Genomic DNA, 25325 nt, shown 5'->3' on the forward strand with positions numbered 1-25325 from the left:
CTAGACACACATCTCCTTTCCTTCCAGAGCATGGTATAGCCAATCCCGGAGCAACTCTTGGGTCGCGTGACTAGGGAACAGGTCCCGCCCCTCGGAGCCGTCAAAACAATTGCCTCGAGCGGCAGCCATGATAGATTTAAAGGGGCAGTACCGGCAGGAGCGACGGCCAGACCAGACTGCGGGTGAGTCTTTGAGGGTACCTCTGGGGCTGAGAGTTGAGGTCCCACTAACCTCTTTGCTGCACTCCCGGAGAGATGAACAAATGAACCCCTCCGACTGAACTCACAGAACTCCAGACTCAAAAACTCCGCCCCCCACGATTCTTCCCGCCCCTCGGCATCCAGACAGACGGACAGACGGCCTGCCCCGCCCCCTGTGCTAGCGACTGACTCAGTAACCTCGGGATTGTCAGGCCCCAGGTCTTTGCCCGCGGCGTGGACCTCGGTCGCCCACCCGCATCTTCTGCCAGCCCATTTCTCTCTATCCCCACCCTGGGCCTCAGGGCAGGTCGACAGCCTGGGACACTTCTCCACCGCAGTCCCAGGCCCGGGAGATCAACTCCCAGCGCCGCGTTTCGCTGCGATCCCGCAGCCGCTCACGGACCTGCCATTTTTCCCTGCATCATCGGGCTTCTGGGAGGCACCCTAAGGTGACTCCTCTCAGACTCTGTTAGTATGTGGTCATAATAGACACAAAGCCATAGAAGTGACTGGGCTAGGAGTGACCAGGTCTTCCTTCTCACCCGTTCCCAGACACGCCCCTTGCCGCAGGTCTCAGATTAAATCTCACTCCCTTCTTGGGAGAAAATAGCTCCCCGGGCTTGGAGTGGGAGGTTGGCTTGGGGAAGGAGGAAGGCCGTTGGTCGTCTTTGAAGACCTGTAGGCAAGGGAGGGAGGGCGTTTGTCCTGGGTGGGGCTCCATGCCAGGTCCTCTGGGTGGCTGTGAAGTGGTGAGGGAAGGGGTGGGAACGCTGGACTTCTGGACTTTGGGCCGGGCAGATCCTTCTGAGTCCCTGGCTGCTTGAACTGAGTTCCTTCCGGGCTCCTGCCTGAACGCCACAACCAAGGGCTCTATACAGGTAAGAAGACTTCAAAGAAGAGAAGCAAGGCCCCTTTTGAGGAAGTAGGAAGACAGCCTGGAAGAAACAGAGCTGACCAGGCATGGAGATGCTGGGCTTAGCCCCGCGGGTGACTCAGCCTGAACACCTTGAGCCTCTAGACCCCTCTCATCTGGGTCCTGCGATGAAAGCCCCTCTCTTTTTCGTCTCCCTCTCTGTCTTGATTTAACTTTGAAACTTATTCCTTCCCCTTTTTGGAAAACACTGCAGTATTTTCTGTATACCTTCTGCCTGCTTTAACTCCGTTCCCTTTGCAGCTCTATCAGACACCTGCTGTGTTCTCTATGGTGCTGTCTCTCCTTTCCTGATTCCTTTTCCTAACCCAAACTCTCTCTTCTCCAGCTCCTTTTTTTTTTTTTAATTGTGTTAATTCTAAATCCCTGCTACTTCTCTGCACCTTTGTTCTTTCTACAGTTTTTCTTTTCTCAAGTCAATTCCTTTCCCTCTGTCTTTCCCACAACCTTAGCTTTGTGTCTAGTGTTGTTATAGGCTGTCTGCTCACTGGTCACTCTCCCTCCAATTAAACTTTAGGGTCCCCCTACCCCCACCCCTGCTATGGTCTCTTGTCCCTTCACTTGGATCCCTACTGCCCTCTAATCAAGGCACACAGACACTCTTTCCTAATCTTTACCCCAGCTGAGCTCTGTTGTTTCTCTGTAGCCCAGGCAAGGTCCCCTGACCAGGATGTCAGGCCTGGTGTTGGGACAGCGGGATGAGCCTGCAGGGCACCGGCTCAGCCAAGAGGAGATCCTGGGGAGCACCCGTCTGGTGAGCCAGGGGCTAGAAGCTCTCCACAGTGAACACCAGGCTGTGCTGCAAAGCCTGTCCCAGACCATCGAGTGTCTGCAGCAGGGTGGCCATGAAGAAGGCCTGGTTCATGAGAAGGCCCGGCAGCTGCGCCGTTCCATGGAAAACATAGAGCTGGGGCTGAGTGAGGCCCAGGTGAGCAGGAGGAGGTGGTGCCAAGTGGCCCCGGGTAGATGGAGGAGCAGTTGTCTGATTGGAGCTTGGGGGTCATTTGGGATCCTCTTGTCCTAGCGGCTTGGATTCATTCACCCAATAAATATGTATTAAGTCTCTACCACGTGCCAGACACTATTCTCCAGACACATCACTGAACAAGAACAACCATAAATCTTGGCCATCTTGGAGCTTATATTCTAGCTGGGAGAGGCAGGCTTTAGACAAATAAATAAATGATTCAGTATGCCAGAGTGATAATCATTAAGGACAAAAGGATAAAAATCAAGCAAGGAAGGGGGTTGGAGTGTACGGGGAGAGGATGCAGTTTTAGATAGGGTGGCCAAATAGGAGCCTCGCTGGAAAGGTGTCATTTGAGCAAAGAATTGAAGACTAAGGAACGAGTCATACAATAAATGGGGGAAGAACATCCGAAGCACCATGCAAAGGCCCCGACCTGGAGCCTTTCTGGTGAGTTCAGTGAAAGGCCCACGTGGCTGCTGGACTGTGAATATGGGGAAGCAAAATAGAAAATGAAGAGGCAGTTGGGGTGGGGGCAGATCACGTGGAACTGTAGGCCATCATAAGGACTCGTCTTTTACTGTGAGTGAGATGGAAGCTATTGGAATGTGTTGACCGGAGGAGTGATGTGGTCTAACGTTTTGAAAAGATTGTCATCTGGCTGCAGGGTTGAGAACAGACTCTAGGGGGACAGGGGAAGAAACAAGGAGACCAGTGAGGAGGCAATTACCGTAATCCAGGTAGGAATTGATAGTGGCTTGGCCCAGGCTGGCCCTGGAAGTGGTGAGAAATTTGATTCAGGGTATATTTGGAAGGTAGACTCATCACTACCCCACCCTACCTCCGAGTCTTGCTGGCTCCCCTCCCGCCTACCCCTCAACTCTACTAGCTGGATCCCAGCGCTCACAGGATGTGCCCACCTAGGTGATGCTGGCTTTGGCCAACCACCTGAGCACAGTGGAGTCGGAGAAACAGAAGCTGCGGGCACAGGTCCGGCGGCTCTGCCAGGAGAACCAGTGGCTCCGGGACGAGCTGGCCGGCACCCAGCAGCGGCTCCAGCGCAGCGAACAGGCCGTGGCTCAGCTGGAGGAGGAGAAGAAGCACCTGGAGTTCCTGGGGCAGCTGCGGCAGTACGACGAGGACGGGCACGCAGCGGTGAGCATGCGCAGGACAGCTGGGCGTCACCACACGCACAGGGCATGGCTGCGTCATCCTCTCGAGGACCAGCAGCCCTGCCCAACCTGCCCTGACCTGGCAGAATTCAGGTCCTGACACCAGCTCCAGAGGACAGCAAGGGAGAAGCCAGTCACTTGTTCAGTCAGCATTTGATTAAATGACTGCTATGTGTCAGGCGCACTCTGCTGGGGTTGCAACAGTGAACAGGACAAAGTTCCTGCTCCCATAATAATAGATTTCTGGCATTTGGACAGTTCCAATTCAGAATCCTAAGCGCTGTAGGTAGGGAAAACAGCTCAGTCGAGCAAGTCCTTCTAAAATTTGCTTTCGAAATGTGTGGAATTTAACCTTCATGCAACACGCATTTATATTTCTCTGTGCCTTAGGCAAGGCAAGATGTGTGTCAGGTAGATCTGAGAAGCTACAAAACAAGAGTTCCTGCCTTCTCGAGCTTATAATGTAGCTGTAGGAACAAGGCTTACGTGTGAGAACATGTATGCGACAACACAAAGCAGTCAGTGCCCCGTGCTGAAGGAGAGGTTCAGGCAGTGTGGGAGGAGTCCCAAGGAGATAGGTTCATAGGGGCTGGGATGGACTGAAAGATTCACAGAGGAGGGCGGGGTACAGGGATGGGTAAGATTTAGGTTGGATTATTTTATTTAACTGGATTAGGAATTGAGGTGGATTTTGATGGTCTATGGGGGAGAAGGGGGAGCTCTCTAGACCAGATGTGTGTGTGTGCGTGATAAGGCACCAGGGCCGGAAAGGTGGCCTGACCCAGGGACAGTGGGATGATTTGACAGTGGGTCACCCTGGTGAAGCTGGGCAGGAGAGTTGGAAGTGTTTGTACAAGGCTACAGTACTTGTTGGGGTGAAGCATTTTTGCCTGGTATGAAAGTAGGTTGACAGTGAGAACTGGGCATTACATCCAGAACAAGCGGTGGCAGATGATGGACACCAGGCAGAGCTAGACACTCTGGGTACATGTTAATAAGATAGGACACACCCCTGCCTTCAGGGGAGACCGGACAGACATGTAATCAGTGTAAACACATGGGGATCAACGCGGGACTATAATTACCAGAGTCGAGGGAGAGAGAGATGGCGGGTGAGGGTACTTAGGAAGGAAACTCTCTGGATATGAAGGAACTGAAAGTCATGAGATTTTGGCTGAAGCATCTCTTGTTTGTTTGGGGTGTTTTTTTGTTGTTTTGTTTTTGGTTGCACTGCATGGCTTGGAGGATTTTAGTTCCCCATCCGGGGATCAACCTGCGCCCCCTCCAGCAGAAACTGAGTCTTAACCACTGGACTATCAGAGAGACACCCATCTTGGTTTTTCTACGAACAAGAGAGGCCTAGGCTTGGCAGGACAGATGCTGACTTTCCCAGGGGCAAGGACAGCGACAGGGGATTTGTCCTATACCCCACCTGTCAATGATGTCACGGTTTAGAGGGGGCTTGAAGAGGCTGCCAGGGCTATCTCATCTCAGACATACTGCTGCTTCCCTTCCAGGAGGAGAAGGAAGGTGATGCCTCCAAGGATTCCCTGGATGACCTCTTCCCCAACGAGGAGGAAGAGGACCCCAGCAATGGCTGTGAGTCTGCCTCTGGAGTTGGAGGGTGAAGTGGGGGCAGCGGCTGGTGAACACAGGATGCTCACCGTCCAGGAATGGGTTCTCCACTGCCTCTGGAGATGCACTAGGGACCAGTACTTTGATTCCCTCAGCTTCCCCCTTATTCATCAACATTTATTAAGCACGTACCCCATGCCAGGCACTGTGCCAGGCACCAGGGAGTCCAAGATGAGAAGGTCGTGATTCTTGCCGGTAAGGAGCTCACTCGAGACTGGGAGAGTGCCCGTGGAGTGAAGAGCATGAGCTCCTCAAGGGAAAGGACCAGGTCTTTCTTATCTTTGTATCCCTGGTGCAGGCCCTTCTCAGGATTTCTGAGTGGTTGTTTTTTTCATTGCGCTGGGTCCTTGTCACTGTGCGCTGGCTTTCCCTAGTTGTGGCCAGTCAGGGCTGCTCTTCGTTGCGGTGCCTGGACTTCTCGTTGCAGTGGCTGCTCTTGCTGCGGGGCACAGGCTTTAGGCACATGGTCTTCAGTGGTTGCCGCACTCTGGCTTTAGAGGGAGGGCCCAGTTGTTGTGGGGCATGGACTTAGTTTCCCTGTGGCATGTGGAATCTCCCCCAACCAGGGACTGAACATGTGTCCCCTGCACTGGCAGCCAGATTCTCATCCACTGTACCACCAGGGAAGTCCATTGAGTAGTTTGTTGAATGAGTGAATGACTGAGTGAACAAATGGGATTGTGATGGGCACAGAGGCAAAGAGGTGAGCAGAGGAGTAGCAGTTGAGGGACTTCCCTAGTGGTCCAGTGGCTAGGACTCCGAGCTTTCACTGCTGAGGGCCCAGGTTTGATCCCTGGCTGGGGAACTAAGATCCTGCAAGCTGTGGTGCAGCCAATACAATTTTAAGAAAAGAAGAGGAGCAAGTTGAGCCAGGTCTCTCGGCAGGCAGGGAGCCTGGTGGGGGTTGGTCACAGGCAGGGAGAAAGACCTGAGTGGGGAGGGGTGGGCGGACAGCGGAGGGAGAGCTGGTGTCATCTGAGGGATCTCTGTCGTCTTCTGCGTCGGGGTAGTGTCCCGTGGCCAGGGCGCCCAGCACAGCGGCTATGAGATCCCAGCGAGGTTGCGCACACTGCACAATCTGGTGATCCAGTATGCAGCCCAGGGTCGCTATGAGGTGGCCGTGCCGCTCTGCAAGCAGGCGCTGGAGGACCTGGAGCGCACATCCGGCCGCGGCCACCCCGACGTGGCCACCATGCTCAACATCCTGGCTTTGGTGTATCGGTGAGTGCTGTGTCCTCTCAGGAGCCTGCCTCCAGGCGTGGTCCCACCTTGACCCACTTCTGGCTCTCACTCCTCCTCTCCACAGGGCACCTCTTCTCCCCCCCACCAGGGGGCTTCCTTGTCTCACGCTTTTACACCTGAGCCCTTGACCTCAGAATCCTCAACCCTTAGGTTTTTGGCTTCTCCTGTCTCTCCTCTGGAGAGGGTCTTTTTCTCTGTTCCTGTCTCTTGCATCCTGTGCCTTTGGTCTCCTCCGGGCACGGCCACGCTCTGGGGGTGGTGGTGAACCCCTCTCACTGCTCCCACCAGGCTTCCTGTCTCGTCATGGCGGGGCCCAGCCCCTAAATGTACCTTAGCTGTCCCGAAGGGAAGGAAGTAAGGAGATGCTCAGCGGCAGAGTTTGGGCTAACCCCTTGTCGCTTTTGTCCTCTTACAGGGACCAGAATAAGTACAAGGAAGCTGCGCTCCTGCTCAATGATGCCCTCAGCATCCGGGAGAGCACCCTGGGCCAGGACCACCCCGCTGTCAGTACTCCTTGCCCTCCTTGCCCTGTGCTTCCTCCGCTTGTCCGTCTGCTGCCCTCAGCCCACTCCCCGGGGGTCTCAAGAGCGAGGCGTGGGGACTCCTTTCTCCTGCTGTGCTCATCGCAGTGGTTCTCAGCTCTCTCAGACCCAATATCTTCTTTTTTTAAAAAAATTTTAATGGCAAAATAGTTGTTAGTTTCTGCTGTACAAAGGCATGAATCAGCCATGTGTATACATATATCCCCCTCCCTCTTGAGCCTCCTTCCCACCCCTTTAGGTCATCACAGAATATACAACTGAGTTCCCTGTGATGACTCCCTTTTATAATGAATATTTTCCTAAAATTTAACTCATATAATGTAACCTACCTACCTATATAATTTCCTCAAAAGTTGAATGATACTCTATTAATGTAAGAGAGAAACAAGGAAAGTAATTTATAATAAGATATATAATACTTTACAGTAAAGCGAAAATACAGTAACAGTTATGTTGAGTACAGCAATGTTAGAAGACACAGTAGTCTGATATACAATGAATGAAAAACTTTAGATGTGAAAGTTGCTCAGTCGTGTCTGACTCTTTGTGATCCCATGGCCTATGCGGTCCATGGGATTCTCCAGGCCAGAATACTGGAGTGGGTAGCCTTTCCCTTCTCCAGGGGATCTTCCCAACCCAGGGATCGAACCCAGTTCTCCCGCATTGCAGGTGGATTCTTTACCAGCTGAGCCACAAGGGAAGCCCTTTAGATGCAGAAGAAGTAAAACTAGTAAATCTTTTATGTAAAAGTATGTACTAGGAATGCAGGCAATGGCGCCCCACTCCAGTACTCTTGCCTGGAAAATCCCATGGACAGAGGAGCCTGGTGGGCTACGGTCCATGGCGTTGTGAAGAGTCGGACACGACTGAGCGACTTTACTTTCACTTTTCACTGTCATGCATTGGAGAAGGAAATGGCAACCCACTCCAGTGTTCTTGCCTGGAGAATTCCAGGGACGGGGGAGCCTGGTGGGCTGCTGTCTATGGGGTCACACAGAGTCGGACACGACTGAAGTGACTTAGCAGCAGCAGCAGCAGCAGGAATGCAAAGTCAAGTGGGCCTTAGGAAGCATCACTGTGAACAAAGCCAGTGGAGGTGATGGAATTCCAGTTGAGCTATTTCAAATTCTAAAAGAAGATGCTGTTAAAGTGCTGCACTCAATGTGCCAGCAAATTTGGAAAACTCAGCAGTGGCCGCAGGACTGGAAAAGTTCAGTTTTCATTCCAATCCCAAGGAAAAGCAATGTCAAAGAATGTTCAGAGTACTGCACAATTGCACTCATCTCACACGCTAGCAAAGTAATGCTCAAAATTCTCCAAGCCAGGCTTCAACAGTATCTGAACTGAGAACTTTTAGATGTTCAAGCTGGATTTAGAAAAGGCAGAGGAACCAGAAATCAAATTACCAACATCCACTGGATCATAGAAAAAGCAAGAGAGTTCCAGAAAAACATCTACTTCTGCTTTATTAACTATGCCAAAGCTTTTGACTGTGTGGATCACAACAAACTGTGGAAAATTCTTCAAGGGATGGGAAAACCAGACCACCTTACCTGCCTCCTGAGAAATCTGTATGCAGGTCAAGAAGCAACAGTTAGAACCAGACATGGAACAACGGACTGGTTCCAAATTGGGAAAGGAGTACATCAAGGCTGTATATTGTCATCCTGCTTATTTAACTTCTATGCAGAGCACATCATGCAAAATGCTGGGCTGGATGAAGCACAAGCTGAAATCAAAAGATTGCCGGGAGAAATATCAATAACCTCAGATAGCAGATGACACCACCCTTATGGCAGAAAGCGAAGAAGAACTAAAGAGCCTCTTGAAAGTGAAAGAGGAGAGTGAAAAAGCTGGCTTAAAATTCAACATTCAAAAAATGATGATCGTGGCATCTGGTCCCATCACTTCATGGCAAATAGACAGGGAAACAATGGAAACAGTGAGAGACTTTATTTTCTTGGATTGCAAAATCACTGAAGATGGTGTCTGCAGCTGTGAAATTAAAAGATGCTTGCTCCTTGGAAGAAAAGCTATGACCAACCTAGATAGCATGTTAAAAAATAGAGACATTACTTTGCCAACAAAGGTCCGTCTAGTCAAAGCTATGGTTTTTTCAGTGGTCATGTATGGATGTGAGAGTTGGAATATAAAGAAAACAGTGCTGAGGAATTGATGCTTTTGAACTGTGGAGTTGGAGGAGACTCTTGAGAGTCCCATGGACTGCAAGGAGATCCAACCAGTCAATCCTAAAGGAAATCAGTCCTGAATATTCATTGGAAGGACTGATGCTGAAGCTGAAACTCTAATACTTTGGCCACCTGATGAGAAGAACTGACTCATTGGAAAAGACCCTGATGCTGGGAAGGATTGACGGCAGGAAGAGAAGGGAATGACAGAGGATGAGATGGTTGGATGGCATCACCGACTCGATGGATGTGAGTTTGAGCAAGCTCTGGTAGTTGGTGATGGACAAGGAAGTCAGGTGTGCTGCAGTCCATGGGGTCACAAAGAGTCGGACATGACTGAGCAACTGAACTGAACTGAGCTGATGTACTAGGAAAAGGACAGAGCAGGAGTTCCCTGGTGGTCCAGTGGTTAGGACTCCATGCTTTCACTGCCAAGGGCCTGGGTTCAATCCTTGTTCAAGGAACTAAGATCACACAAGCTGCATGGTGCAGCCAAAGTAGTAACAATAGTAGTATCAACAATAATAATAAATAAATTTTTAAAGTTAAAAATGACAGAGCAGAAATATTGCCATATATAAGATTAAAACCTAGTGTTAGATTAAGTAGTAATAGATCAGGTTTCTTTGTGATAAGAGAAAGAGAAATAACTTTAAATAGGGTCAGCATATAAAACAAATGCTAGGTGTGTCAAAGGGAAGAAGATGAGAAATAAGGTATTTTTGAAAATGAGCTGGCTGGAAGAGAATTCCCTGTGTTATGACATGTGATAGGGAAGGATGATGTGTCTCAGGAAGCATAACTCCTGTCTTGATATCCCACCAAGTATCAAAGCTTATATTTAGTGTTTGAGTGTCTGGCAGGGCAATCAAAAGTTGCCTGAGCTGTCCCATACAGGTACCACATCTGTAGCATACTTGCTCCCCCAAAGGTATTAGTGCCCACAGTCTTTATGGCAATCAAAGGAAACCCCACCTTCAGAAATGTCTAAAAATCTCCTTAGAGGGTGAGAACACCCCCGTGGGGAATCTCAGAGCCTGGGGGGTCAGCACTTTCCCCTCCCCCAGCTCACCTGTGGCTCGGGTGGGAGAGTCCATTTGTCTGGGAGTTGGGCAGCATGGGGCCTTGCTGTTCCAGGTCCTTTGTCTGATGGGGACAGGCCTGTCTTCCTAGGTGGCGGCCACACTCAACAACCTGGCTGTGCTTTATGGGAAGAGGGGCAAATACAAGGAGGCGGAGCCGCTGTGCCAGCGGGCACTGGAGATTCGAGAAAAGGTGCCCGTGCCCTTCGCCTGTTCTTCCCTGTTGCGGTGACCCCTCCTCCCCCATCTCTCTTCTGATCTACCCTTTTTCCTTCACTTTTTGACTTACCCTCCGTCTCTCACTATTCCGTTCCTTCATTCTCTACCCCCGGCTCCCTGTGTGGGCGTGTGCGTGCGTGTGCATGTACAAACACACACACACACACACACACGCATAGTCACAGCTATCCGTGTCTCCTTTGCATTACTCCAGGTCCTGGGTACCAACCACCCAGATGTGGCAAAGCAGCTCAACAACCTGGCCCTGTTGTGCCAAAACCAGGGCAAGTATGAGGCTGTGGAACGCTATTACCGGCGGGCACTGGCCATCTATGAGGGGCAGCTGGGGCCAGACAACCCTAACGTGGCCCGGACCAAGAACAACCTGGTAAGGGAGGGAGGGCAGACGCAGTAGGAGGAGGGGAGGGGGTGCACCGTAGTCTGGTACATGGCCTCATCGCCTTTGTGCCCAGCTCGGGGGCTGCCTGTGGGTATTGAGGGGTCTGGTCCCTTCCTGTGGGAAGGCAGAAGTTCCGTAGCCTCTCAGGAGTGGGGTGGGAACACCCTGGACCCTGCAGCTGGACAAGGAGGGGGTGAGGAAGATCTCTGCGGAAAGTCATAAAGAGACCAAGAAGTGGAAATGCCAGGCCTGGCTGAGACTTCATTTCCACCTTCTGTTCCCATGTTTTTGCCTTCCCGCCCCCAGGCTTCCTGTTACCTGAAACAAGGCAAGTATGCTGAAGCTGAGACTCTCTACAAGGAGATCCTGACGCGTGCCCACGTGCAGGAGTTTGGCTCTGTGGATGGTGAGTGGTGAGGGCCTGGGAGGGGCGCTGCAGGGAGGAAGGGAAATGCAGACCAAAGGTTGGTGGGGGGAGGGTTGACCACAGTGGTTCCAGGGGGAGCCAGACCCCTGTAGTCCAGCGCTATTGGCCTCTGGGTCCTGGCTCCCTACTTAGTGTCCAGCTCTGTTCTCTAACCTCGCCACCCCATCCCGTGTATCACCCCCAGATGACCACAAGCCCATCTGGATGCATGCAGAGGAGCGGGAGGAAATGAGCAAAGTGAGTTAGGGGCCCAGCCTGGGGAGCCGGGGACTTTCGGGGCCTCTGACTTATTCCTGCACCAGCCCTAGCTGCATGGCACCTTCCCAGACCCAGCCTGCACCCCAGCCCTGTGCTAGCTTGTACCCCAGCATCTCTGTACATTCACCTCTGGCTTTCCCTCCCGCTCTGTCCTCCTGCAGAGCCGGCACCAAGAGGGCAGCACACCCTATGCTGAGTATGGAGGCTGGTACAAGGCCTGCAAAGTGAGCAGGTGAGAAGCTGGCATGGGTGTGTGGGCTCCGACACCCTCCATCGACCCCAGATCCCCCCTCCTGGCCCTTCCCCTGTTTCCCGGGGACCTTCTCTTAGCCTTGGCTCCGCTTCCTCTCTCTCCTGCTTGTTTCCTGAGTCCATCTTCTCTTCCTTCCCTGGTCTCGCCCTGCCGCAGCCCCACAGTGAACACGACCTTGAGAAACCTCGGAGCTCTGTACAGGCGCCAGGGAAAGCTGGAGGCAGCTGAGACCCTGGAGGAATGTGCCCTGCGCTCCCGGAAACAGGTCAGGGACCAGGAGAGGAAGGAGGTCCAGAAGTAGGGCCCTGGGGACAGGAGCGGGGCCCACTGAGGCTGCTTGTGAGTCTCTGAAGAGTAAGAGGAGAGGCTGAGGAGGAAGAAGGGAGAGGCTGGTGAGACACTCTTGTGGGTGTGGTTGTTTTTAAGTGTGTTCTTACCCCTCACCTGCCCTTTGCGGTTAGGACTCCCAAGTTCAAGGTTCACTTCACTAAATGGCACTATTAACAGGGAAAGACCACCTTTCGACAATGTGAAGAATCTTGTGAGGAGGGGCATGGGCACTGTGGGTGAAAGGGCTGCAGGTGAGGGAAGCTCTGAGTCAAGAGTTTCTCAAATCACGGGTCTTGACTCACTGGGTCCTGAAATCAATTCATTGTGGGCCTTGGCTAAAGATAGATGTGGATCTCTAACACATTGCAAATAGAAAAGGTGAGTGTCTCCTTTCCAGTATGTGTGTAGTCAGAAGTTGCAAGGGAAACTCTTTCCTTTGTTGTGGCTGGTAGTGAGAAAAAGTTTAAAGTCCCACCCTGAAGAGTTCAGAAGTGGGAAGTCCCTGTTCCTTCTTTTCCTTCCAGGGCACTGACCCAATCAGCCAGACCAAGGTGGCCGAGCTGCTTGGGGAGGGTGATAGTGGAAGGACCTCCCAGGAGGGCCTGGCGGGCAGCGTGAAATTCGAGGGAGGTGAAGATGCCTCGGTGGCGGTGGAGTGGTCAGGGGTAAGTCTGATCATCGCACCTTGAACTCTCCTGCTTCTCCTTCTGGTGGTGACGAGAGGCTCTGAGCCCACAGGATAGGAGAACACCTTGTCCTCATCCCAGTCCAGTTAGCCTGTCCCTCTCGGGGGCCTCTCTGCAAGCCAGCTGTTGACCAGGCTGGGCTTCTGGGGAAGGGGCAGGCGTCCGGAATCATAGACTCAGAGCTCAATCTCCCTGGGATCCCTTAGCCTCTGTTCCCCATCCCTCTCTGCCAGGATGGCAGTGGGGCGCTGCAGAGGAGCGGCTCTCTGGGCAAGATCCGAGATGTGCTTCGTAGAAGCAGCGAACTCCTGGTGAGGAAGCTCCAGGGGTCCGAGCCCCGGCCTTCCAGGTACGCACTGAGACTGGGATACAGCAAAGTAGGCAGGGCTCTGGAGAAGTGTCTTGGGAGGGAAACAGGGAGGAGGTCAGTAGGATGGCCATGGAGAGAGGGTGGGGAAAATAGTGCCCCGGTGCCGGGACAGTAACTAAGCAGATGCTGGTGACTGAGGAAGACACGTGTGTGTGTGTGTGTGTGTGTGTGTGTGTGTGTGTGTGTGTGTGTGTGTGTGTGTGTGTGTGTGTGTGTGTGTGTGTGTGTGTGTGTGTGTGTGTGTGTGTGTGTGTTGGGTGGGGAGGTCAGATGGTGAGGAGGCAGTGACATGAGTATGTGTGGTGGTGGCCAAGCGTCCCAAGCTTCAGGGCCACCCATGGGAAGAGAAGAGGCCTCAGTTCTTTCTTTTCCTTTGTAGCAGCAACATGAAGCGGGCAGCCTCCTTGAACTATCTGAACCAACCCAGTGCAGCACCCCTCCAGGTGAGAGCAGTCTCATTCAGTGCACTGTGGGTGAGAAAGAAAGGAAAACCCCAGTGGGAAGAGGGGAGAGTCACCTGGGATGAAGACTCTGTCAGGGAATTGGAGGTGGGCAGATAGAAATCAGGCAGACAACTTGTTGGGGGTGGTGACCCCCAAGGGATACTTTTGGGCCAGAGATAGCAGAAATAAATTAATCAGGAGGGGAACAGGAATTGCTATTCTCTTAATGGGTACTTTAGAATTATGAATAATTAAGGAATGATTTGGGGCTTCAGTGGTAAAGAATCCACCTGCAGTTCCGGAGCCACAGGAAATGTGGGTTCGATCCCTGGGTCAGGAAGATCCCCTGGAGGGGGAAATGGCAACCCACTCCAGTATTCTTGCCTGGAAAATTCCATGGACAGAGGAGCCCTGGTAGGCTACAGTCCAAGGGGTTGCAAAGAACCAGACACAACTGAAAGACTGAGCAAGCACACACACAGGGAATGATTCAGGAATACTAACTGCTCTACCCCTATAGCCACCATACTCCTCATCTTGCAGAATCAGCAGTAGATGAGAAGGGAAAAGGGGGGGAAAAAGTATTACCTCATCTCCATTTGAGAAAACACAGCAATGATATTTTAATGGGAGATGACCACCTATATCAGCACATTCAAAGTATATCCCCGTATTCATGTGGTTCTTCCAGGTATATTCTCCACCAGATCTTGGCCTTCTGGGAAGTCCTAGCAAAGGCAGCACAAGCCCTAGAGCTTGAGCTTGAGGTTCCAGATTCCACCCTAGGTCCTGAGAGAGACCGTAGCCGTGAGATGGACAGACTCCAGGGGACAGTCTTTGGGAACCTGGGGTCTGTGGGCTGATGGCTTGGTGTTGTCTGTTTCAGGTCTCCCGGGGCCTCAGTGCCAGCAGTATGGACCTCTCTTCAAGCAGCTGACATTCAACTCATGCCCCACATCTGCTGGGTCCCCCCACAGCCCTCACAGCATTCCCTGTTGCTCCTGGCTCTTCCAGCCCCAAGGTGGGACAGTGAAGGGGGAGCAGTTAACCAGAAGATTGCTGCTGCCCTTAGGGTCTCAGCCCCCTCCTCAGGAATCCCCTTCAGGAAGGACCCTCAGGACATCCTCCCCCCACCCTGTGGTCCTCTAGAGTAGCTAGCTCTACTACTGGGGCCCCCAAAGTGGGTAAGAAGCGGGTACGCACCTCAGAGATGCAGCCTCCTGCTGGCTTTTCTGTCAGAGGGCTTGGGGCTGGCCAGCCCACCTGCCTTGCCCTGGCCTCTCTCGTTCCCTCTGCTGCCTCACTTCAGGTCCGTGTATTTCACTTTTCTTAAATAAAGGAATCAGGTAACCACTGAGCCACTTGAGTCCTGATGGAGAGGGCAGGAAGCAAGGGTTGTGTCGGGGCCCTTTACAGAAGGGCGCAGGGTAGTGATGGATGGGGCAGCAGGAGGAATGTTGCTTCTTGGGTCTCTCCTCTCTTCCTTCCCCTGTTTGTATCCTCTCCAGCAGGGCCTGCAGGAAGGCATCTGGGGGAAGGGGGAGGCCCACAACCCAAGGAGAAGGTGCTCTGGACTGGCTTGTCAGGGACATGTGGCGGCCATGTGGCAGGACCCTGGAGTCCTGGCGCCACTGCTCCCGGCCTGTGAGGCCCTCTGTGGCGGCCCCTCCTCCTCCCAGCTGCTTGGGGGAAGGGAGGTCTAAGAAGGCCTGGGGGGCCCTCCGGAGCCAGAGGGGGATGAGGCACTTACTATCCATCCCTTCTCAGCAGATCCTGGAGGCCCAGCAGCAGCTGGGGCCCATCTTCTAAAGCTTGACTCCTCCTGACCCGCCTCCTACACCCCTTGCTGCTTTCACAACAAAGAAAGAATGTGGGGGTGGTGGCGCTGGGGGGTGGGGGGTTCCTGGAACAAGGGCGGTACTGGGCCTCCCCACAGCTGGAGACTTGGCCATGCCCTGACACGGCCCAGACCGCTGGAGATGGACTTGGGATGAATTTGTCAGTTTAACAGCCTTCAGTCCGCTGTTCAGGGGCCCAGTCTCTCTCTACCTTTGGGTTCCAACTGGTCCAGAGCCAAACCAGACCCTCGCCAGCACTGGACCCCAGGCTACCTCTCTCCTGGGGCTCCACGGTAGCTCCAGGGTTACCTTGCTTGGGGACACCAAGGACACCATTCTGTTCTAGATCTTCCTCCAGATATCAGGTTGCTGCAAAGTGAGCCAGAGCCTACCCTTTCCCCTCCCACCAGAGAATTTGGGGGAACTATTGGCCACAGCCCTCAGGAAAGCCTAGAACCAACCATCTTCCCCAGGAGCCACAGAATCACAAAAGTCCCTTTAGGTCCCCTGAGTCCCTGCACACGAGGTGGTAGGCGCAGCATCCGCTCCCAGACCTCGCTCAGGTCCCCACAGTCCCCCGGGCCTCCTCGACTCCATCCATTCTCCATCTCCAGACCCCTCCCCCAACTACGAGCTCCTCCCCACCACGGCGGGGAGGGGGCGTCGAGGGGGCGGGGCGCCGCGCGGCGCCCAGGCGGGGAGGGGGCGTCGTGGGGCGGGGCTTGGCGGCGGCAGCGGCGGCGGCGCGCTAGGACTCGGAGGTACGGGGCGCGCGCGGCTCTAGCTCAGGACGCCTCGGACTCGGGCTCCAGCTGTGGCTGCGGCTGCTGCAACGGCGCCCGCGCTCCGGTGCGCTCGGCCTCCTGGGCCCGCCGGGGATCGCTGACCGCGAGCCCGCCGTGCTCCCGCGCGCTCCGTTCTCCGACCGCACCGCGATGGGAACCGCGCGCGGAGCCCCGAGCAACCCCTGCCGGCTGCCTCTGCTCAGCGTCTTGCTGCTGCCGCTGCTGGGCGGTGAGTCCCGGCGAGCTGGGAGAGCGCGGGAGCCCCGAGGGCCGAGAGGGCACCGGGGAGGTGGGCTGGGGCGGGGCAGACACCGTGCGTGGGTCAGGGTCTCGCTGGGGTTGGGGGGCGAGGTCCTGGCCGCCGGGAGGCGGCGAAGCCCTCGCGCACTCGGCCGGGGCCCCTCTTGCCCCGCGCCCGCGAGGACGCGTCTCTAGCCTCCCCAGAGTTTTCCCGGCCTGAGCCGAGAGTTTGCTCGGGAACTGCCGGGAGTTGCCGACTCCCGGGCTCGAGTGTCGCGTTTCTCTGCGGGAGACAAACGACTACCTCCCAGTTAGGGGGTGCAGCGCGGTGGTTGGCGGTGGGGGAGGCGGGGTCTCCCCGGCAGGCTGAGCCTAGGTGAGGGAGGCCGGCCCGGGGTCGGATGCAGGACCGACCTGCGGTGCGCGGGGCGCACGGAGCTTTGTTACCTACGCCGGCCCGACGCTCCCGGCTTCCCTCCTCCAAGTTCCTGGGCCAGGCTGGATCCTGGACCGCCCCGATGGTGAGGGCGGAAGAAGGGAAGAGTGAGGGGCCGTCCCATCTCCGGCTCCCGGGCCTGAGCCCTGAGCCCACTCCCGACTGGAGTCGGATCTAGGAGCTGAGAGTCCCGGGCTGTCGCGGTGACTAATGTGTGAAGGCCGCTGCCAAAATCGGGCATGGCCGGCCTGCAAAGGTGCGGACGGGGTTGGTTCTGTCTCCTTCCTGAATTCTCATTCTCTCTCTCCCCAACAAGGAAGGAAACTTTCTACAGACAGAAAGGCAAAAAAAGAGTTCATTCTGGCTTCTTGTAGGGCCTCAGGCTTTTGATGAGGGTGTGGCCCCTATCTCTAGGGCCGAATGGACCCGACCCGCTTCTCCCCCGTCCCCACCCCCGCCTTTATTTCCTGACTTGGTCACACCTGAGAGTCGTCACTGAGGTGTTGAAGTGCTTCGGAGCAAAGCGCCAAGCTACCCGCACACCCCCAAACACTCTGGACGGGAAGTATGCCTCCCCGCCCCGCACCGTCCCCGCTTACAAAACCCCCAATCTTGGCGATGATCCTCCCAGCAGCCCTCTCTGGGGAGACTGTGCCCAGGAGACTTGGTCCTAGCTTATCACTTTCCTCCTCCTTTGAAGAGTGGCCACTGGGAGGCTGGAGGTGGGGGGTGGGTGGGTAAAGAATTGCCTTTTCTGAGGTCTCCCTGGCCCGCCTGCCAGCTGTTGAGGGGTTTAGTGTTGATGGACTTAACATCTCCCCTACCCCGGGTTGTAAAACGAGAGGTAAGAACAAGTCCCCTGAGTTAGTAGGAGGTGTTCCCTGAGCCGCCCTGTGTTCCTCCTGCTGCCCTATGTTCCTTCTGCGGTGTGGGGTGGTCATGCTCATGGCAGAACCCACATCTGCTCCCAGAGGAAGTAGGGAAGTTTTTGCACAGCCAGGATGGGAGGGGGGCTGCCCAGCCATATGGGCTGGCAGCTGGAGCTCACAGGCTTCCTAGGTCTTCTAGGCTGTTGGGGTTTTCGTGTGTGTGGTGCCGGATAGGGCTGCCTCCACTGCTGAAGTTTCTAGAGTTCTGGGGGAGATTCTGGTGGAGACAGGGCTCACATTCAACGAATGCTAAATTCCTTCCGTGAGAAGACAACCCTGATGTTAATCAATGTTAATCCGGTGACGGGTGTTTAGCGGAGGGAGGGGTCCTGGTCTGGGGGGAGTTAGGGCAGGCTGCGGGCTGGGGACTGGAGGTCTGGAATCTCCTCTGGGGGTGGGGAGATGTCTTGTACTCAACAAAGGAACATTTTAATGAGAGCCTTAAATCAGTTCCACCAAATGTGTCTTGGTATGGAACCTGCCCGTGTGCTGTAAACAGTTTCGGCCGAGGCTGAGGCGCCTGCTGTCTGTCTTCTGGTGAAACCCAGGGGGCTCAACCTATCCCTGGACAGCATGACTTAAGGGGGCAACGATTAAAAAAAAAATAGATTCCAGTAGGTTTTTCCATCTCATTGTTAAATTGTGTAATTAGCTGGAGAGGTAGTGAGACCCCACTGTTAATAAAGTAAGAGTAAGGGACCTAGGTTGGCTAGGTTTGTGGATTAGGCCATTTTGAAGTTTGGGTAATTATGCTGTAAAGGGCTGAGGAACTTTCTGAACTTTGAGGTCCCCATTGTGATAAATATGGTGGAGGAGGAGGAAAGGGCTTGATGTTTGAAACCTGGGCTTCTCCCCACCATCGGAATGGTCGGTTGCGGTCATTACCCATCTCTGTTCCCACCCTGGTCTCTGGGTTCTTTCCTCCAGGCTCTTGTTTCTTTGGAGAGATTGAGTTGTTCCGTCCTGAGATTATGCAGCCTGTAATTCAGGCCATTTATCAGTGACGGGCTTTTCTCAGATGTTGGGATGTATGGCGGGCGGGCACGGGTAATCTCTGCCCATCGCTTGCCAAAGGATCTAGTCAGACTCCTGGCATTTAGAGCAGGGTTGAGTGGTGGAGAGGGCCCAGGCTGTGGGGATGAAGTGTTTGGCAGTACGGCAGCTCGGATCCTTTGACAGGCCCTGTGGCCCTTGGCAGGCTTCTTGACCTCACAGTTTGCCTCCTCTCTGAAGGGACTTACTTCCTGGAGTTGTGCTGAGGATTAAATGTAATGAAGTATATAAAGGGCCCCTTTCTTGTTCTTCCCTCTCCTGTGGTGTGCTGCCAGCATACCTTTCCAGCTTTACAGTCACCCCCAACAATAAGCATTTTCCACTTACCGGAGCTCTCCGTTCCAGCCCAGCTAGTCTCTTTCCCATCCCCGAAAACACCCGGGGGTTCTCAGACCTTTCTCTCCTCTCTGGCCCATCTGGTATGTGCCCATCCCCACCTCCACTTCCTCCCCAAAGCTGTCCCCCCATTTCTCCTGCTAGAAGATGGATGCTTGGAGAACCTCTGGACCCATAAGCCATCTTCCATATTTTTGCCCCCCTTGGGTTTTTAACTTAATGAAGGGATTTACTTACTGTAGAATTCATTACTGTATCTTATTTATAATAAATCCTTATCTAGGTTTATTAAAAAGTGAATGAAGCTTTTGGGTACAGGGCAGAGTGACCATTGGCAGAGGTAAGCAGCCCCTTTTCCTGCTAGGCTGTGTGTTGGGGGGCGGTCTTTGTGCCCTTTCCCCGCTTCCCTGGATAGGAGTTGCCTGCTCTACCGTGACCCAGCTAAGACACCTGATAGATCTTCCTTCCCTGTCCCTGAGCTGTCTGTTCTTTGTGGCAGTTTTATGAGTTTTGATGGCAGGATTTTTCTCCAGGAGTTCTGGGTTTGGGCATCCACCTCTACATAGGAAACTGACCTGCCTTGGAAAGGCTACTCTTGGGGCCTTGGGTGGGGGCTTGGGTTATCTACACCTTTGCCACTCGAAACAAGGTCCACAGAGAAGTGGCATTAGCATTCTCTGGGGGCGTGAATTGGAGTCCCAAGGTGCATTTTAAAAAAATTTTATTTTATATTCACCTGGGCCAAGCTGTCAGTTGTGGCCACTCTTTGACTTTCATTGTGATGTGTGGGGCCTTTCATTTGCAGCAAGCCAACCCTTAGTTGCAGCATGTGGGATCTCGTTCCCTGCCCAGGGATGGAACCCGGGCCCCCTGCGTTGGGAGCACAGAGTCTTAGCCGTTGGACCACAGGGAAGCCCCTCAGTCTGCATTTTAACAAGCTCCCTGGTGACCGCACCAAAGGTTCTAGGAGTCTACCCTCAGCATCCCTCCTTGCATAGAAACTCAAGGGACAGAGCCTTCCTGTTGCAACAGTACAAAGCACGGGCCCCAGATCTTGCACAGTATTTAAAGACTGACCTTAAGTAACTTTTAGTTCATGTGAACACTCTCCAGCGCAGTGTGTACACTTAAGAATGACCTCCCTTTGGGTTGAGTTTGAATTAGGTTTTGCCAGGACATTTGTCCATTAAAGGTGTGACTCCAGAGGGTTTGCAACACTAAGTGTGAAGTTCAGTTCCTCAGGGAGCCTCAACTTTTCCTAAAGGAGCATGTGTAACATTTTACAATGAGAGCCGGTGGAGAAATCGGATTTGTTCGTCAGGAGTTTGGTCCGTAGAGGACTTTTCAGGAACATGTTTGGTTCACAAAGGGAGGCAGTGTCTCTGCTAGTCTGTAACAGTTGTAGTTGTTAAAAGTTTTGGAGGATTTCATATTTTGGAGTGAGGCGGGTTTGGGTGGGTTGTGTATGTGTGTTTAAGCCAGTGGCAGCTTCTGTGAAGGAGAGTGGCCAGTTCAGACTCTAATATTTGAGCCAAGAGAAGTGTGGGACCAGGGCTTCAGTCTTTGGTAAGTCCCTGATGGAAGAAAGGGTCATTAAACCGGGTTGGGTATCCTTGGCCCGCGTCCCCGAGCCTCCCTCGGCTCTCCCTAACCTCAGTACATACCTCTCTGCTCTGTGGCCCTGGTGGAGCCACGTGATGGGGCCCGCGGGTGCGGGCGCTGGCCTCGCCCACAAGCTGCCGGTTTGTCTCCCTCCCTCTTTGAGTCCTGTGCCACGCCCCCACCCCCCAGCTGTCTGGTCCTTTGTCCTGAGGGTGTGGGGCTTCTGCCATGGTGGCTGGGGGCAGATCCTGCCTTGGGGTTCTCTGAGTTCACTGCTCAATGCACAGTCAGCCCCGCTGAGCCCCCTGGCACTTTGGTGGAGCTGGCTGGCGCAGGAGCTGCTCCAGCTAATCAGTGGTTTGAGGAAGCCCTCTGTAGTATGTCACTTTTTCCATCCTCTTTTCTTCTTGGAGTTCAGACCATTTCCCTCCCAGTAATGCTACACTGTGGGGCAGCTGTGGGGCAGGGAGGAAGCCGCGTCCAAAGGGCTGACCTATGTGGGTGCCTTCTCCCCTCTTGCAGCTCGGTTTGGAGTCCCCGAGCTCTTGTGTCCCTGTGTGCGTTAACTCCTAGTGAACGCACAGGTGAGTGGGATGCAGTCCACCAGGTCCCAGGTCTGCAACCTGCAGGCTCCAGGTCTCCTGCCAGAAGCTTAGACCCCAATGCACTGGACATGCACCTGCTGGCTTAGGTGTGCACGTAACTTCTGATAACTGGGTCCTGAGTCATGGGGGTAGGGATTGGGAATCACATGTTAAGAAGATAGGCGTTTGTGTGTGTTTCTCAAAAATGCAGTCCAGAGACCATCGGGGAATATAGTGGGAGGGCAGGTAACCAGAGGTACTGGTTAAAATTGGAGTTGCCTGAGCCTTACTGCAGGTTTGCCCATCAGAATCGTGGTGGGGGAGCCAGAACATGTAGTTTATTTTCTCATTTGTTAGATTACATTAAAAAAAATATATTTTGGCCACACTTAGCAACATATGGAATCCTAATTTCCTGACCAGGGATCGAACCCATGCCCCCCTGCATTGGAACCGCAGGGTCTTAACCACTGGACCTTCAGGGAACAGGGATGTCCCCTATATTGTGTTTTTTGAATGACCAGTCCATAAAAGGAAATTGCGTTTTAAAAGAGCTTTCCAGGAGATTCTTACCTAAACTCAAGTTTGAGAACCAGTGCATAGCCACAAGGAGAATTTGTCAGTCTAAAGCGGAGGTGGGGGGACTTCCCTGGTGGTGGTCCAGTGGCTAAGACTCTGCATTCCCGATGCTGGGGGCCCTGGTTAGGGAACTAGATCCCACATGCTGCAACTAAGAGTTTGAATGCCACAACTAAAGATCGCGCAGCTAAGACCTGGCGCATCCAAATAAATAAATATTAAAAACAAAATAAAGTAGAGGTGTGGTGATAAAAAAGAGGTTGGTATTAATGCTGAGGGGCTTAGGATGGGCCCAGTTCAGTTTCAGGGTGTCTTCTATGGAGCTGTCTCAGGTGGGGTAGGAGGCAGGAAGGAGACAAGATGATGAAAATCAGTTGAAGTATGAGAGACAACACTTGGTCAAGTGCTCAATAGATGGAAGAACGTTCCAGAGTGTGTAGGAAGGTGAGTTCACCGTGCAGAAGCAAATGGGGGAGTGGGAGGGCTTCAGAGAGGAGAGAGGATTGACTTTGCTGGTAGCTGTAGTCCGCTGTGACCGATCAGAATGATGGAAAGACATTGATTGCATCAGGCGTCTGAAAACGTGGGTGCTTCTCTGCTAATATCACACGTGGTAAAGGAAGAGAAGTGACACCCATGGCCCATTGCTGCCTGCCAGTGCAGGAGACATAAGAGACTCAGGTGCGATCCCTGGGTTGGAAAGGTCCCCTGGAGAAGGAAATGGCAACCCACTCCAGTATTCTTGCCTGGAGAATCCCATGGACAGAGGAGCCTGGCGGGCTACAGTCCGTGGGGTCTCAGAGTCAGAAACAGCTGAGCAACTGAGCACAGCACACACAAGACCGTGAGCTGGTTATTTAACCTTTCCAAGCTTTAGTTAACTCAGGTGCAAAGTGCAAGTGATGCTGACACCTGCCTTGCCCGCCTGGAAGTTAGGGGGTAGCGCTCCCGGCTCTGAAGGTGGTTGACTCGGGGAAGCAGCCCCTCTGGTCATCCCTGCTGTCTCTTCCCAGAGACGGTCCTAACCTTTTGTCTGCCTTTAAGGTATCGGCCTTTCTTTCCAGTCCCTGTCTCTAGAGCGGCCTGCAAGGGCTCAACCTAGTCACTCTCGAATGACAGCTGTAGAAATAGTTTTCTCATTCTCGAGCAGGTTTGGTCTATGGGTCTCCATATTCCAGCAGCAGGTCAGAAATGTGGGCACAGCCCCTTTGTGTTTCCTGGTGGGAACTCTTCCTCCCCGTGTTCCGGTAGTGGATTCTCTGCAGGGTGGCCAGTGCTGGTCTCCTTTAGGCTACACCATCTCCCTTGGCCTGCTGAATTCCTTCCAGGGAGTAAACTGTGCTGCTGTGGACAAGGCAGACTTTTATAATACCCGGGGGAGGGCTTTTATCATCGCAGGATGGTGTCGGGGTTTCCCCAGGCAGTTACTCTGTCTAACTTGTGGGAACTTCTGTGAGAACCGTGCGGGCGGTTCCTGAGGTGTGGTGTGGTCTCCCTGTGGGGGGAGGTTACAGTGGCCACAGTGGGCACAGCCTCTGCTTCTGGAGACACACTGGCTCTCTTCTGTCCCCTCCTTGGGTCGGTGGTGGTTTAGGGGGGCAGTGAAGAGAATGCTTGTCTGCTCTTGGGACTGCTGGGGTGTCCTAGCAGCTAGCTCATAAGGTGCCTTTGTGCAGATTAGAAATAGACGCCCTTCCTCCAAGGATCCCCAAGAGGCAGGGCTTTGGCCTGTGTAGCACAGGCAGTATTTCAGTATTAACACCCTTGACTAGGCATTTGAGCAGTGTGCAACCTGTAACACCGTACATGACTGTCCCAGTGAAGAAAGAGCCTCGCAACAAGTCCTTCTTTGCTTCCCAGTTGGTGGGCCAAGATGATTTTGGTGACCTCTGTTCTAACAATATGTTTCAGATGAGCCCTTTTCATCGCTGTTCTCCCACCTCCTGTGGTGACGGGGTGGGGCACTGCTGCTCAGAGCATACAATAGGAGAAGCCTGGGAGGCTGAGCCTGCAGTGGGGTGCCCACTCCACAGTATATGTTTGCGGTTGCTGAGGTCTCAGCCTGTTTCTGGGCTCCTTTCCCCACTGGAGGATTTTTCTGCCTTGCAGGCTTCTAGCCTGATGTGATAGTTGATGTAGAAGGCTGGCTGTCTTCGGGGAAGAAATGCTGCTGAGTTGATTTCTCGTTTCATTAAGGAGCTCCATGCTTACCTTTCTTTTCATGTCCTCTGTCCCGGGGAACCCCAGGGCCTCCCCCAGCCCCAGGTAAAGTGTGTGGGCATTCCTGATTGAGAGGAATTCCTGCAGTAGAAGTGATATCACTTTATTTGCAAAGATGGACCCTACGTCTTGCTGGGCTTTAGTTCTGGTTCCCTGGGGGTGTTCCCCTCTCCTAGGCCGAGACACTTGGTAGGAACACCAGGGTGGCAGCTAGGAGGTGTGGACCCTGCTCCACATTTGCCCCAGATTGCTCGTGTGACCTTGGGCACATCCCACCTACCTCTCTGGCCTCAGCTTGACAAGCCCTTGCCGGACCTTGCCGTGGTGACCTTTGAGGCCAGCACAGCCTTGCCACACCGCTCCTTGTGCTCCTGCTGCACAGCGTAGAATTGTCCTCCTCGCCCTTGGTATTGGGAGGGCGCTTTCATCCGAGGGTTGCGTTTTATTCAGGAGTGTCTAGTGCGTGGGCACTGATGTGTCTAGACTCGATCGACTGGAATTAGGGTGTAATTGCCTGGGTGCCAAAGGGAATGAGAGGTTTGGGGAGGGAGTTCTTGTGAGAGGGGGAAAAAAAAAAAGTGAGAGTTTTTAATCTGAGTATGGGAAGGCAGCAGTCCTTCCCTAGTTGTCTCAGTATTTGAGGAACAAGTGTCCAGGTGAGGGGCCGCTTTCCTTTAGCACAGAAGGGGCGGGCTCCTGGAGGGAGGCTTCGAGCTGGGAAGAGGGGTAGGGTGTGCTTTGGGAGAGCCTCCATGTGTAATAACCAACGGCTGACCCAGTTCTGCGGTTTACAGAATGCTTTCACCCATACTGACAGTCCCTCCTATCAAGAACGCTCAGAGCCAGGATGAGGGTGATTGGGTTTTTGTTTGTTTCTGAAAGCGTGGAGGTGGGAGGCATTTGACAAGTAAAGAAACTGAGGCACAAAATGTAATCTGTTCAGGACTGCAGAGCTGATAAGTAATAGAGCTGTTCCCAGGCTCTCATATGTCCTCGTGTGAACCTCATCACTGGAGGCTATGAAATGCTGCGCGTGTGCCTTGGAACCAGGTAAATGTTGGGGAGTGGATTTTGCAGCCAGGATAACTCTTTGGGTGGGTTTGGAGACAGTCCTGCTAGAATCAGAGGGAGTGTGTCAATAATGTAAACCTAGTTCTGCGTACCTGGGGGTGTTCCCCCCGCCTAGGCTGAGACACTTGTTAGGAACACCAGGGTGGCACCTGGGAGGTGTGGACCCTGCTCCACATTTGCCCACATTTGTGACCTTGGGCTCATCCCACCTACCTCTCTGGCCTCAACTTGAGAAGCCCTTGCCGAACAGTGAGAGCTGTTGGGCCACAGCATTCAGGATTGCTAGTCTTCCCGCCCCCCACCCCG

The 25325-nt window shown here is 53.6% G+C and overlaps 2 protein-coding genes across 2 annotated transcripts in view; both read left to right on the forward strand.

The window, feature by feature from the left end:
* Nucleotides 1-162: 162 nt before the first annotated feature.
* On the forward strand, nucleotides 163-14641 carry KLC4 (kinesin light chain 4). Its single transcript, XM_068960647.1, has 16 exons — nucleotides 163-182; nucleotides 1778-2059; nucleotides 3023-3253; nucleotides 4788-4869; nucleotides 5916-6126; nucleotides 6563-6650; nucleotides 10052-10153; nucleotides 10394-10567; nucleotides 10886-10985; nucleotides 11191-11243; nucleotides 11426-11496; nucleotides 11674-11782; nucleotides 12372-12512; nucleotides 12767-12882; nucleotides 13283-13346; nucleotides 14233-14641. The coding sequence occupies exons 2-16, from the start codon at nucleotides 1802-1804 to the stop codon at nucleotides 14281-14283; spliced, it is 1851 nt and encodes a 616-aa protein (XP_068816748.1). The 5' UTR covers nucleotides 163-182; nucleotides 1778-1801; the 3' UTR covers nucleotides 14284-14641.
* A 2243-nt stretch (nucleotides 14642-16884) lies between these two features.
* PTK7 (protein tyrosine kinase 7 (inactive)) overlaps nucleotides 16885-25325 on the forward strand; it is a 62452-nt gene continuing 54011 nt past the window's right edge. Inside the window, exons 1-2 of the mRNA XM_068994146.1 lie at nucleotides 16885-16901; nucleotides 21088-21149. Coding sequence (XP_068850247.1) covers nucleotides 16885-16901; nucleotides 21088-21149 — 79 coding nt within the window. The remainder of the gene's footprint in view (nucleotides 16902-21087; nucleotides 21150-25325) is intronic.

The sequence above is a fragment of the Capricornis sumatraensis genome, chromosome 22 (genome assembly GCF_032405125.1).
Source record: "Capricornis sumatraensis isolate serow.1 chromosome 22, serow.2, whole genome shotgun sequence".
Lineage (NCBI taxonomy): Eukaryota > Metazoa > Chordata > Mammalia > Artiodactyla > Bovidae > Capricornis > Capricornis sumatraensis.

Excerpts from the sequence above, each read along its gene's own strand:
- KLC4 (XM_068960647.1), top strand. The coding sequence starts at position 1,802 with ATGTCAGGCCTGGTGTTGGGACAGCGGGATGAGCCTGCAGGGCACCGG. Across the intron at positions 10,154-10,393 it reads CACTGGAGATTCGAGAAAAG|GTCCTGGGTACCAACCACCC; the intron begins GTGCCCGTGCCC and ends GCATTACTCCAG. Across the intron at positions 13,347-14,232 it reads CCAGTGCAGCACCCCTCCAG|GTCTCCCGGGGCCTCAGTGC; the intron begins GTGAGAGCAGTC and ends TGTCTGTTTCAG.